Here is a 15,010-nt window from a genome sequence, read left to right as displayed (position 1 = left end):
AACAGGTCCACCTTGGCCCCTGGAGCCCTACCTCCACTAGTTTGTTCTGCATGCCAGTGTGGCCAGCTCACAAGGCCATGGCGAACTTGCGGTTTTTCTGTTCCTGCTTATCCGTCTGAGACATATGTATCCCACGGGAATGCCTTGACCTTTTCTGGTCTGATGGACTTATTGTTAAGGGAGGTTTCGGTACCTGACAATAATAGATGTTGAAACTAAATTTCTCCCCCCTCCCTCCTGCTTTTGGGTAGTTTTCCACTTCTGCTGCTTGGGGTATAAAAAAAGGTGTGTTAGCAATAAAGATTATTGACTCCTGGATGAAGAACCTTGGTGTCCTGTGTGTCTTTTAACCTCGCCGTCCCTCGCCGGACTCGGCTCCCTTGGCCGGACGCGGCAATTGGAGGTTCTCACCGAGATCCGGAAAGCAGGGGTAAGCGGACGGGGCTCACCTTCTAAGAAAGAAGGGGGAGGATTGGTTTAAAGATAATTTAAAGAGACAGGGTACGTACCATGGGTAACTCAACAGCGAAGGTTCGTCTGGCCAACGAACTGAAAGAGCTGTTAAATACACAAGGAACAGGAATAAAAACTAAGACTGCAACCGAATTCGTTGAAATTATTGCCCAGGCTTGTCCTTGGTTTCTGACAGGAGGATTTCTTAATAATAGTGACTGGGACCTGGTGAGGCATGACCTTCAGAAATTATTGAGGGACCGGGGCTCGGACAGTGTCCCAGTTGCCACCTTTTCCTTATGGAGGTTGGTAAAGGATGCTTTATTAACAGATAAAGTAAAGATCAAGGATCAGCTTGCTGAATGTGAACAGGCCCTTAATCAGGTGCAGGAAGAGCAAATGGCAGAATCCTTAAAGGATGAGGGTCCTCTTGAGGACTCGGGCTCGGAGGGTAGGAAACGCCTCCAGATTTCTAAGCCCAAAAATGATCCTGAGGACCTCAGTTCTCTCTCTGAGGAAGAGGAGGGATTAGAAAGGGAGATAGAGGAACTAGAACATCGCCTTAAAAGGGCAAATGTGAGGGTGCCTAGGGCCCCCTCAGTTGCCGCACCTCCTCCCTATAATCCTGATTGGAATGAGGACGCCCCTACTAGACGGGCGGGGGTCCACTGGGGTTCTAGAGCGGCTCAGGTTTTTCCAATGATTGAAAACGCCGATGCTGATGGACAGCCGGCCAGAGCCCATGTCCCCCTAGCCTTCAAGGACATAAAACAGCTTAAGGAGGCGGTCATTAATTATGGACCTCATGCCCCTTTCACATTGACCCTCTTCGAGTCTTTCTCAGCCAGTCAACTGATACCTAATGATTGGCAGCAACTTTGCAGGGCTGTGTTATCTGGAGGGGATTTCTTATTGTGGAAAAGTGAATATCATGAAAGGTGCCGCGAGCTGGCTCAGATTAACCTGAATGCGGGCCATCAACGGCGAAATGCTGAAATGTTGACAGGAACTGGGCAGTATGCCACCATAGGCCAACAAATTAATTACGACCCAGGTGTTTATGCTCAAATAGCCTCAGCTGCAGTCCATGCCTGGAAAGCCCTGCCCATTTCTAAGACTGAAGCAAAAATTTCCAAGATCTCTCAAGGACCCTCTGAACCTTATTCGGACTTTATAGCCCGCCTAATGCAGGCTGCTGGAAAAATATTCCCTAATCTGGAACAGGCTATGCCACTTATTAGACAACTGGCATATGAAAACGCTAACACTTACTGCCAAAATGCTATTAAGTCCTCCCGGGCCAAAAGTATAGATGACATGATTCGAGCATGCAAAGATATAGATGGGCCTCATATTACTGGTCAGGTTTTGGCTGCTGCCCTTAAGACTGGAATGCAAAAAGCTGATAACAGGGGAACCCGCTCTAAGGGGTGTTTTAAGTGTGGGAAAGAGGGACATATAAAGAGAAACTGCCCGGAAAGGAGCGAGGGTGCTGGCAGAGGGATGCCTAGACTTTGTCCTAGATGTCATAAAGGAAATCATTGGAGCAGTGAGTGCAGGTCAAAATTTGACATCCAGGGTAACCCAATACCGTCGGGAAACGGGAGCAGGGGCCCGCCCCGGGCCCCGGAAGCCAAAGTGTACGGGGCAGTGCAGGGACAGAACAGTGCCCCAGGGAGTGGGCGTCTCCGCCGCCTCCCACTGACCAACCCCTTTCTATCTGGGAACTCCCCAGGGGAACACCAGGAAGCGCAGGACATGCAGATTACGCAGATAGATTATTCTCTGCCCTTGTCATTTATAGTTCTACCTTCTAAAATTACTCCCACAGGAGTGTTCTGGCAAACGGGTCCCATTTATTGGGTCCACTTGCCGGCTTCTAACCCCCGGGTATTGACTCCCTTTTATGAGCTAGTTATTAACTTAATTTGGAAGGCTAAATATTTGGGTGATGCATTGTTTGGAAAAACCTTTGACATACTTATTCAACCTTACACTCAAGATATGATACACAAGTTACAACAAGAACATGACCTTTGGTGTCTTTTCCTGTGCAGCTTCAAGGGTCAGATTGATAATCACTTCCCTAAACATAGACTTTTGGAGGGCTTTAAAAGGTGTCCCATTATCTTCCCAAAGATTATGAAAAGGGAACCTATTCCAAAGGCCCAAACTGTATATACAGATGGGGCCAAAAATGGATTTGCCGTCGTTTTTGATGGATCTCAAATTCTCCGACAACCTGTGTCAGGTCAGTCGGCCCAAAAGGCGGAAGTTGAAGCTTTAATCATAGCTCTCAAAGTCTATAGCTCTATTCCTCTTAATGTATATACTGACAGCTTGTATGTAGCCAATCTGGCTCTAGTCATAGAAACAGCATCATATATTGGAAAGCAATCCACCATCACAGAACAACTACAGGTAGTTCAGCTTCTCATTTGGGCTAGACGAGATCCTTTATACATTGGCCACATCCGAAGCCATTCAGGGCTCCCTGGACCTTTGTCAGAGGGCAACGCAAAAGCAGACGCTGCTACTCATGCTGTTGGCCTTTCCTGTGTGACGACCGAATATGATAAGGCCTTACAATTCCATAACAAATTTCATTTAAATGCACAGTCTTTACGCTTCCACACAGGATGTTCACGAGACCAAGCTTTACAGATTGTCTCATTATGTCCAACCTGTGCACCATTTATTCATTCTCCTTCCCTTGGGGTTAATCCAAGAGGACTACAACCTAATGATGTCTGGCAAACTGATGTTACACACTTCCCTAGCTTTGGTAAGCTCTCCTTTATACATGTTTCCACTGACACATATTCTGGCTTCATTTTTGCCACCTTACATACTGGAGAGAAGGCTAAGGACGTAATCAGTCATCTTCTAAAAGCCTTTTCCTCCATGGGCACCCCACGATGCCTCAAAACCGATAATGGTCCCGCATATGTAAGCCAGGCGGTTCAACGGTTTTGCACCCAATGGGAAATTAATCATAAGACTGGAATCCCTTATAATCCACAGGGACAAGCTATCGTGGAACGAGCCCATCAACATTTAAAAACTTATTTACAAAAAACAAAAGAGGGGGAGATATACCGGAATTGTCAGGGACCACAAGCACTTCTAAGCATAACCTTATTTACTTTAAATTTTTTACTCACTGACACTGGAGGGCGCACGGCTGCACAACGCCACTTTTCCCCTCCCACTGTACAAGATGCTCAAATAAGGTGGAAAGATTTATCCACTGGAAAGTGGCAACCCCCGGCTCCACTCTTAGCTAGAGTGAGGGGAGCTGTATGTGTTTTTCCCCCAGGAACTGAGAAGCCCATTTGGATCCCGGAGCGCTGCACCAGACCGGTGAATGAAAATTCAAGACAAAATGAAGTTCCCAAGATGGCTGATCCTGCCGCTGTTGTTCTCACCCCTTCAAGTGAGTGCCGAGACACACCTCATGAGCTGGACCCCTCTTGTGGCATTCCTTCTGGACAGGTTTGCTGAAGGAGGGCTTGACCCCCCACCTGGGAATATTCATGAATATCTTTTTGGAGCCCCTTGTGAGTGTAAGGGAGGGCCCCGGCACTCGGCCCCCTCTGGTTATATCCAGAGCATTGATTGTGGGACTAAAGTAGCCTACATGGCGGCTGAACTCAATGAAAACATCGGAGGATTTAAGCAACCAAAATGGGTATGTGTTAATAAGCCCGGACTTGTTGTCCCTAATCCGACCGAGACTCTTGGAAGCTGTCCCGCCACTTGTCATTACACCCCGGCAATGCACATCTCCTGTTATACATCGGCCTCAATTTGTGTTAATAATCAAGGAAAACAGTATTTTGAGGCCATCCTAACTAACACCCGTGGAGAATGGGGGACCACTTATAATTATATTCCTTTTCTTGGTGACCGGGGAGGGGAAGGCATCACGACTCGGTTAACGGAGGCGGGATGTGAGGGCGTCGTGGGTAAACCTTCCTGCTGGCCCATGCAGGCCCCCATCGGAGTCTCTGATGGAGGGGGACCCACTGATGCTATCAAACACCTTCAGGTGATTAAGCTTTTAAAGCCGGAGATCCCTAAGCCTACATACCACCCCTTGATAGTGCCCAAATCCCAGATTCCTGATTTAGATGCCAATACATTAGATATCCTAGAAACTACCTTTTCTTTACTTAACAGTTCCAACCCTACCCTTGCTGGTGATTGCTGGCTCTGCATGACGGCAGGTGCAGTCATGCCATTGGCGGTTCCCATCAATTATACCATTGATGATGACAACACATGTCAATCTGGGCTGCCCTTTAAGGTGCAGCCTCTAGGTGGTTTTATGTCATGCCTTCTGGGCATGATGCAAAATAATACCTATGATGTTGATGTTGGAGTCTCTTCCTTTGGAAACTGCTCATTAATAAAGAATTACTCCTCACCTACTCCGCCCCTTTGTCCCCCTAATGGTACAGTTTTTATGTGTGGTGGAAATTTAGCTTTTCCCAGGCTCCCAGCAAATTGGACTGGTGGTTGCGTTCTGGCATTACTGCTTCCTGATATCACGATTATCTCAGGAGATGAACCCCTACCCATTCCTAGCCTAGACATCTTAGTTAGAAGACACAAGAGAGCTGTGCAGGCCTTACCACTCCTTGTTGGCCTTGGAATAACCGCTGCTGTGGGTACAGGCACGGCAGGATTGGGTACGGCTATACATTCTTACCGCCGCCTATCTCAACAGCTTATAGATGATGTGCAAACCCTGTCGGGAACCATTAAAGACTTACAAGACCAGATAGACTCCCTAGCAGAAGTAGTTCTTCAGAACAGGCGGGGTTTAGACTTGCTTACTGCCAATCAAGGGGGAATTTGTTTAGCCCTTGGGGAGAGGTGCTGTTTTTATGCTAACAAATCTGGCATAGTTCGCACAAAAATTAAACAACTCCAAGAAGACCTAGAAAAAAGGAGGAGGGAATTATTTGAGAACCCTCTCTGGACTGGACTTAATGGATTTTTGCCTTATCTTCTTCCCTTATTGGGGCCATTGTTAGGCCTCCTTCTAGTAGTGGCAATAGGACCCTGCATTGTAAATAAGATAGTACAATTCATTAAGGATCAAATTAATATCTTAGCCTCTAAGCCGATACAGGTTCACTATCAACGCTTGAAGATGGATGATCGCCTCTCTGAGATATACTTCAGACCGATCCGAAGATGAGTGTCCTCCTTAAAAGAAAAACTCCTGCCATATCTTTTCTCTATGCATACCTCTCCCTCTTGCTTTCCTGTACTAGGATCTTTGCTGTCTAATCTCTCGGTCCAATCACATCTGCCATTCGGTGGTGACGGTCATGGGTCCCGTGGGTGGAGACGGTTAAGCGTTTACCGCAATAATGTCTTGATAGGTCATAACACCTTGAGCTGATCTTGTAGTACCCAGTGACGGGCAACTTTCACGCTTGCTGTGCGACCTAAGCCAGGGAATCGGGGCCTTCCCAGAGACGGGTAAGCATCGCAAGGGCTGTGAACGACCTAAGACAGGGGCTACTTGATTCCCACTGGCATGCAAAAAACAAAAGAGGGGGACTTGTTGGCAACAGGTCCACCTTGGCCCCTGGAGCCCTACCTCCACTAGTTTGTTCTGCATGCCAGTGTGGCCAGCTCACAAGGCCATGGCGAACTTGCGGTTTTTCTGTTCCTGCTTATCCGTCTGAGACATATGTATCCCACGGGAATGCCTTGACCTTTTCTGGTCTGATGGACTTATTGTTAAGGGAGGTTTCGGTACCTGACAATAATAGATGTTGAAACTAAATTTCTCCCCCCTCCCTCCTGCTTTTGGGTAGTTTTCCACTTCTGCTGCTTGGGGTATAAAAAAAGGTGTGTTAGCAATAAAGATTATTGACTCCTGGATGAAGAACCTTGGTGTCCTGTGTGTCTTTTAACCTCGCCGTCCCTCGCCGGACTCGGCTCCCTTGGCCGGACGCGGCACAGTATAATTTCTTAATCTATTCATCTATTGTCATCTGGGTGGACTCCAAAATTTAGTTATTGTGATTTGTACTCCTATAAACTTAGAGGTAGCTAAATCATTATAGTATATTGATTTTGGTTCTTTTGGATAAATATTAAAGAGTAGGATAGCTCAGTCACATGATGGTTAAATTCCTAGTTTTTTGAGGACTCTATATTGCTTGGCAGAGTGGTTGTACTAGTGTGAAGTCCTACCAACAATGTACAAGTGTGCCTTTCCCCAACGTCCTCACCAGCATTTATTGTTGTTTGTGTTCTTGGTCATTGCCATTCTGACAAGAGTGAGATGAAATTTTTTTTTTTTTAGAGAGAGAGAGAGAGAGAGAATTTTTTTTATTATTTATTTTTTAGTTATCAGCGGACACAACATCTTTGTTTGTATGTGGTGCTGAGGATCGAACCCGGGCTGCACGCATGCCAGGCGAGCGCGCTACTGCTTGAGCCACATCTCCAGCCCGATGAAATCTTAGTGTAGTTTTAATGTGCATTTCTTTAATTGCTAGAGATGTTGAACATTTTTTCATTTATTTATTTGGCCATTTGTGTTTCTTCTTTTGAGTAAAATCTGTTTAGTCCTGTTGCCCATTTTTTAAATGGGTTGTTTTTTTAGTGTTAAGTTTTTTGAGTTCTTTATATATTCTGGATATTAATTGCCTGTTCTAGTAGCAACTGGCAAAGATTTTCTCCCATTCTGTACAGTCTCTCTTCACATTTGTAATCATTTCCTTTGCTGTGCAGAAGCTTTTTAATTTGATGGCATTCCACTTTTTCTTTCTTTCTTTTTCTTTTTCTTTTTTTTTTTTTTTGGTACCAGGGATTGAACCCATGGGTGCTTAACCACTGAGCCACATCCTTAGCACTATTTAATATTTTGTTTAGAGACATGGTCTCTCTAAGTTGCTTTAGGGCCTTGCTAAGGGGCTTAGGCTGACTTTGAACTTGTGATCCTCTTGCTTCAGTCTCCTGAGCTGGTGGGATTACAGGTATGCACTACCACACCTGGCTAGTATCCCATTTATTGATTCTTGGTTTTATTTCTTGAGTTTTAGACATCTTGTTAAAGACACTGGTGCTATCCCCAATATGTTGGAGTGTTCCTTCTATTCTAGAGATGATTTCTTCTAACCCTAGCTTCTTCAGAATTGTTGACCTGAGTAGGTGTTGGATTTTATCAGTTCTTTTCTGCATGTATTGCGATGATCATGTGATTCTTATTTCTATTTAACTCTTAATTTTTACTTAATTCTAGTTTCTGTTTGATTCTTAATTCTATTTAAGTGCTGAATTACATTGATTTGTGTATGTTTAACCAACCTTGCATTTCTGGGATGAAATCCACTTGATCATGGTGCATTATAATCTTGATGTATTTTTGTACACAGTTTGCTAATATTCTACTAAGGATTTTTACATCTGTGTTCAGTAGGGTTTTTGGTTTTTACTTTTCTTTCCTTGATGTGCCTTTAGTTTTGGTATCAGAATTATACTGGCTTCAAAGAATGTATTTGGGAGTCTTTCCTCCCTTTCAATCTTATGGAATAATTTGAGAAAAACTGGTGTTTTTTTCTTTAAAGATCTTGTAGAACTCAGCTGAAAATCCATCTGGTCCAGAGCTTATATTCCTTGGAAGGATTTTAATTGCTTTATAAATTTCATTCTTTGATATTTGTCAGTTTAGGTTTTCTATATATTTTTTGGTTTTACTTTGGACAGGTCATATATGTGTAGAAATTTGTCAATGTCTTCTATATTTTCCAGTTTATTGGAGTATACATTTTCAAAGTAGTTTATAATGATTCTCTAGATTTAAGAAGTTTCTGTGGTGATATCTCCTTTTTTCATTTTTCATTTTGTTTATTTGGGTATTTTCTCTTTCTTTTGGTTAGTTTGGCTTAGGGTTATTTATTTTTTTGAAGAACCCACTACTTTTTGCATTAATCTTGTATAATGTTTTTTATTCTCAATTTCATTATTTTTTGCTCCAAATCTTAATTACTTCCTGTCTTTTCTGAGTCTGGAATTAGTTCATTCTTCCTTTTCTAAGGCTTGAGGTGAATCATAAATTTATTTATTTGAGATCTATTTTTTAAAATGTAGGCACTCAATATTATAAATGTTCTTATTAGAAATGCTTTCATATTATACCTCTGTTCTCATTTGTTTCAAAGAGTTTCTTGATTTCTTCTTTGATTTATTTTTCATTTGAAAAAGTATTGTTCAATTTCCATGTGCTTATGTAGTTTGTATTGTTTCTTGTGGTTGATTTCTAGTTTCATTTCATTATAATCTGATGGGAGGCACAGGTTTATATCAACTTTATTTCTATTCACTGAGATTTACATTGTGACCTAGAATATTGTCCATTTTGGAAAATGTTTAATGAGCTGCTAAGAAGAAGGTGTTGGGGCAAAAGTGTTGGGGCAAATATTCAGCTCTTTGGGGGTATAATATTCTGTAAATATATATTAGATAGATTTAATTCATAATATTATTTAGGTTTTAAATAGTTTTATTGATTTTGTGTTTTGATGACCTGTCTATTGGTGATAAGGGTGTGTTGACATTACCCAGAATTATTTTAATGGGGTCTATCTGAGATATAATGTCCAGGAGAATTTTTAAAAATGGAATTTTGTGCACTGACATTTTGGTCATATATTCTTATTATAGCTATCTGTTCTAGTTGGATTCTTCCCCTTACCAGGATAAAGCAGTCTTCTTTGTATCTTCTGATTAATTTTTGCTTGAAATCTCCTTCTCAGGTTTGGTCTCTTGATGTTGTCTCAGAGTTCATGTATATTCTTATATACATGATTTCTTTTCCCTTTATTATATTGCAGGTACTCAAGCTCATGTGCCCCATTTTCAAGGGCTGAAGTTCTTATTCTCTATGCAAGTTAATCTGTTGGTGATGCTTTCAAGTAAATCTTTTATTTGTTTTTCAATTCCAGGAGTTCTGATTGTTTTTTTTTTCAATGTTTCTACTTCTTTATTGAAGTGATCTTTCATTTCCTGTATTTTCCCTCGTAATTCATTCCTTAGATTTTCTTTTAGTTCATTGAACATTTTGCTAATCAGTTTTTTTATAATCTTTATCTGGAAATTTTTCCACTTCCATATCTGCAGGAAACTTTGTTGGGGGATGTAAATTTTGGGGGTAGTTTTGTTTGCCTGTTTCCTTATGTTTTCAGAGATCTTGGACTTGCACATCAATTGAGGTAGATTCTCTTTTCTGTTTATATACCTGTCCTTTTGTGTGTAGCTATTTGGGAGGGGGGATGAATTCTTTGTGTTTTTTATAAGAGTAGATGTCAATGGATGGAACCTGAGATCCCCCAATGGTTCTTCCTCCTTGGGTCCTGGTCGTTGGTTTAGGATTTTTGTCTCCTTAATTGTGATTTAAAGTAATATTAAGGCTAAGGTGGGGTTAGGTCATGTGTGAGGTGGGGGGTCATTGTTGCTTGACTGAGATGTGAGATTCCTCTACAGCAGTGTCTTTATTCTGTGATTTTGAAGGTCAAAGAGTACGTTCTATATAGCAAACTTTGACCTGAGAATTTGTTCCATTTAACAGCTTTTTAACAGCCTTTAGTATGAAGGAGATCAGTTTCTATATGTAATCACTACACAGCTGGTACCAATGTTATCCATAAAATGATCAATAATTACTGGATCTTAGAGGGGCATTGTCAAGGGACAGTGTGTTTAACCTCTCTTTTCTCTGCTCTTGTCCTTTTCTTTACCTCTCCTCCAAAAGTGTTTGATGCCATCATGAGGTTCATTTTGCACATGCCAGGCCTTCTGTGCTTCATCAATGTCCCACAAAACAAATCTTCCTTTTGTCTTATTTACTCCTTCTATGTCTAACCCCACTTTCTCATGCCCTAAAATTGAGTTGTTGGTGGTTGAGTGGTTGGTTGATGAACAATCCTGTATTGTAACTTTCTTATATTTCATTTGGAAAGCAGGGATGTGCATAGAAATCTTTAGGGAAGAATCTTCTCAATTTTTTTAAATACTTTAAATTGTAGTAAAATATACATAACATGAGGCTTTTTACTCCACTATTTGCATGTGCACAATGCGGTGGTATTGAGTACAGTCACACTGTTATGCAACCACCCATCTGTGCAAAACTTTTTATTTGATAAACTAAAACTCTATGCTATACTGTTCTCTTCCAACACAGTATGATCCCAATCTATTTTCATTCTCATCATCTATCAGAATAGAATTTTTCATTTTTTTCTGTGTGTGTGGTGCTGGGGATTGAACCCAGGGTCTTGTTCATGCAAAGCAAGTACTCTACCAACTGAGCTATAGCCCCAGCTCCAGAATAGAATTTGTAACTAATTTTCCAGAATTTCTAGACTAGCTCTGTGTCAGTTTCTGTCAATGTGACTGGGAAGGCTGATGGAAGGTGGTGGAGAGGAGGGGCTGTGTGAACTCAATAATATTTGGGCCTGGATATCATTTTTTCTTTTAAAAAGTATAATTATTACTATATATCAATTGTTTAAATTTTAATGAATTTCTCTGTGACATTTCCACACATGAATATATTGTGCTTTGATCCTGTTCCCTTCTCCATTGTTTAACTCTCCATTACACTGTACCATGAGCACTCCCACCAGTCCCCTTCATCTTCTGATAGTCACTTTTATACTTTTAGATCATTTTTGTTTACTTTTTAAAGTTTCTTCATATGAGAGAAACCATGTGATGCTTGTATTTCTGCATCTGGCTTCCAAATGATATCTGGGCCTCAAATTTTTACTTGTGTCTGTAGCTGAGAAGCTATTAACAGGTTGACTCTGGTCTCAGGAGCTCCTTTATCTGAATCTGTGGAGAAAGAACTCCAAGAATCATGATCTTTCCCCTAGTGATTTCTCAACCAAGGCCACCTAGTCATGTTTTAGGCTTCATTTAACAAATTTGAATTGTGCACCTAGTAAATGTCTGCCACAGTCTGGCTGGGCACAAATGCCGCAGTCTGGCTGGGCACACAATCACGAGCCACCACACAGCTTGTAGATTCAAACAGCAACTCTTTATTCCCGAACTCACACCAGCCATCTACAATCACGTTCTGGGGAAATCCACGTTCTCTTCCCAAATCCACGTTCTCTGCCCAAATCCCCCTCCACTGGGCTTCTATCTCCAAAATATATTGTCTAAATCCCGTGAGAACTCAAGGGGAACTCAGGCAGCAGGATACGCCCTATTCCCAGCAGGAATAATCTTAAACCTTAAACCTGGAACCTAAACTGGGAACGCCCTAAACACGATTATCTTAAAACCGGGAACACCCTAATCTGCCTTGGTCCTTGAGCAAGGTCACGTACATTCAATGTCACTGCAACATGGGGTACGCTGGCAAGGAAATTGTCATACCTACTTGGCTAATGGCTCCCAGCATCTCCCCCCTTCTGATTAATTAAACAACAAGCAATGTGGCTTAAGGACCGTGCCTGGTAGGTTGTCCAATTCAACATATGGTTCTTACCCGTCATCGGAAAACTGACCTTTAGGCGTCAGCCTCCTGTCTTAGGTTGATACCACTGCAATTGAATCATACCCGTCACTGACTACCGGTCCAGCATACAGCCATACTTGTGGATAGGTCTATGCACCAGTGGGGGGGTGAGGTTCTTTGCCTCACCTCTGTTGGCCCCCAAATTTGGCCTTGGTGCCAGTGGGGGAGTGAGGTTAATGTGGCTTATGGACCGTGCCTGGTAGGTTGTCCAATTCAACATATGGTTCTTGCCCGTCATCGGAAAACTGACCTTTAGGCGTCAGCCTCCTGTCTTAGGTTGATACCACTGCAATTGGATCATACCCGTCACTGACTACCGGTCCAGCATAAGCCATTGGCCCCAAAATTTTAGACCATCACTAGCAGAAGGGAGGAGGATACAGAAATGCCACAACACCAAGCCAATTGACGGCTCCTTGGGAAAAATTGCATCACTGGTGACACCATCAGCAAAGATATGTCAGCACTACCACAATTAACATGGGGTGCGCTGGCAAGGAAATAAAAATTGCATCACTAGTTAATCACTGTCGCAGATGTAAGAATGGCCAAGCTGGAGTTCTGGATATCAGCTGTTATGGATTTGAGTCAAATCATCTTCTTTTCGATCTGTAGAAACTGTTTTAGTTAATCTCTCTGGAATCCAAATGGGCTGCTGTTCTCCCTGTGGAAAAACACAAACAGACCCCCGACTCCAGACAATCACTGGGTCAGGACCTTTCCATTGTCCTGTTAGAATATCTTTCCAAAGTACTTTAGGCTTATGTACATTTTTTGGATACATATGCCTTTCCGCAGCACTAAGTCCTGATGAATCCAAATTTAAAAAGTTTAGAGTAAAAAGCGTTATTTTAAGTTTATCTTTGGGGGATATATACCCCCTTCCAATTCCCTCTTTTTGCTTTAATAAGTATATGTCTGTATCTAATAGTTGTCTTAGCTTTTTGCATTTTCTATCTGTGTAATACCTTACTTGACATTTTCAACCATTTTCTTATTTCTATCTAATTTTTTTTTAAGGTTTTTATATTTACCCTTAGTTGCTTATTTTCTCTCCTAGTTTTCTTGTTTCCTATTTTGTGGGTTTAAAATTCTTGTCTTTCTACATTTTTTTTATCTTTCTACATCTTGTTTATCTTTTTTCTTTTTAACTTTCTATACTTCTGTCTTTAAAGTTTTTCACTTCAAATTTTTAATCTTCTTTATCTAAATATCTTTTATCCTATTATCTTCCCATTTTTTTAAAGTAATGCCTTTAAGATTAACTAGGCTTCGAATGATGCAATAAAGCAATCTTTTTTCCGCCATGAAGGTATCTCAACCACCTTCAATTTAACCTTTTAAAGCCTTTTAATTATCATCTATACTGTACTTTTAAATGTACTTTTTCACCACCTACAACTTCACTCTTTTAAACGAGGCTTAGATTCTGTTTAAATCGCTTTAATGTTAGTTTACATGGCTGCCCTTCAACCAAAGGCCTTTTTTTTAAACTCCATTGAGAAGCTTTGTCTCAATCTGCCATGTACAAATATCTTTTTCTTCTTTCTTCCTTTCTCAAGCTTTTAAAGTCTAGTTTCCTCAAAATCTTTTTAAATGGCATTTTACAACTTTTTACTTTACCACACAGAGATTATCTCATCTAGAAACATTTCTTTTTCCTTTAACCTTTTATATTAATATATTTCCACATCTTGAATCTTTTTCTCTCTTTTTTAACCATTAACCCTTTTTATAAATTCACATTTTGAAACAACTCTTATAAAATTTCTGATTTAGACAAATTACTCCACTTTAATAAGATGAAAGACTTTAATAAGATGAAAGATGTTTTTTATGATACTATAATACTATAATTGAAACCCAACTGAAAATTTTTCTACTCTTTGTATATAAATTACACATGATAGAATCTTAACACTTAGTAACCTTGTTTTAGCAAAGACACAGACCAAAGCAATATTAAACATTTTTCCATTTACCAATTTAGGAAAACACACATAATGTTTAAATATATAACCTTATGGAACTTAATAAGTAAAGAGTACTTGATTTCATATTTAGTGGTTGATATTTTAACACTTTAGCTTTGTAAATTAATCAGATGTCTGTAAAAACCAAGATCTTAGACAAGTGTAGTAAACAGAACTAGCCATCTCTTTCTTGTTGAAGAAAAATCCTTCTACAGGACACCATGATGGTCTCATTAATATACTTAATAACTCATCTTTAAAAAGCCATTGGCTACATTTTTGTATTGTATCAACATATGCCCTAATTGTTCTTGGTCTTACTGGGGTGCCTTCTTCCTCTAACAATTTATCTTGCTCGGAGGCGAACAACTTCAAACCTTGAGTCAACCATTTTCCCCAGTTTGCCTGAGAAATTTCTAGGGATAGGCAGCTTGAAACAAAAACAAGATAAATCAAAACAATAACACATTGTTTTTTGAGTTGGTCACCCATTCTTTCGCTCTTCCTCAGGGGCGAGCAATTTCACTTACCTCCAAGCTTCAGAAGTTCCCCGTACGGGCCACCAAATGCCGCAGTCTGGCTGGGCACAAATGCCGCAGTCTGGCTGGGCACACAATCACGAGCCACCACACAGCTTGTAGATTCAAACAGCAACTCTTTATTCCCGAACTCACACCAGCCATCTACAATCACGTTCTGGGGAAATCCACGTTCTCTTCCCAAATTCACGTTCTCTGCCCAAAATCCCCCTCCACTGGGCTTCTATCTCCAAAAATATACTGTCTGAATCCCGTGAGAACTCAAGGGGAACTCAGGCAGCAGGATACGCCCTATTCCCAGCAGGAATAATCTTAAACCTTAAACCTGGAACCTAAACTGGGAACGCCCTAAACACGATTATCTTAAAACCGGGAACACCCTAATCTGCCTTGGTCCTTGAGCAAGGTCACGTACATTCAATGTCACTGCAACATGGGGTACGCTGGCAAGGAAATTGTCATACCTACTTGGCTAATGGCTCCCA

At 41.1% G+C, this 15,010-nt stretch overlaps 1 protein-coding gene across 1 annotated transcript; it reads left to right on the top strand.

Annotated features, from left to right (window-relative positions):
- Positions 1–280: 280 nt before the first annotated feature.
- On the top strand, positions 281–6,050 carry LOC131424997 (syncytin-1-like). Its single transcript, XM_058585857.1, has 2 exons — positions 281–430; positions 3,773–6,050. The coding sequence occupies exon 2, from the start codon at positions 3,821–3,823 to the stop codon at positions 5,660–5,662; it is 1,842 nt and encodes a 613-aa protein (XP_058441840.1). The 5' UTR covers positions 281–430; positions 3,773–3,820; the 3' UTR covers positions 5,663–6,050.
- The last annotated feature ends 8,960 nt before the right edge of the window (positions 6,051–15,010 follow it).

Source organism: Marmota monax, unplaced genomic scaffold, assembly GCF_021218885.2.
Source record: "Marmota monax isolate L192 unplaced genomic scaffold, Marmota_monax_Labrador192_F-V1.1 WCK01_AAM20220418_F8-fsc02437, whole genome shotgun sequence".
NCBI classification, from domain to species: domain Eukaryota; kingdom Metazoa; phylum Chordata; class Mammalia; order Rodentia; family Sciuridae; genus Marmota; species Marmota monax.
Note: the sequence above shows the minus strand (reverse complement) of the source record. Positions and strands in the feature narration are given on the sequence as shown.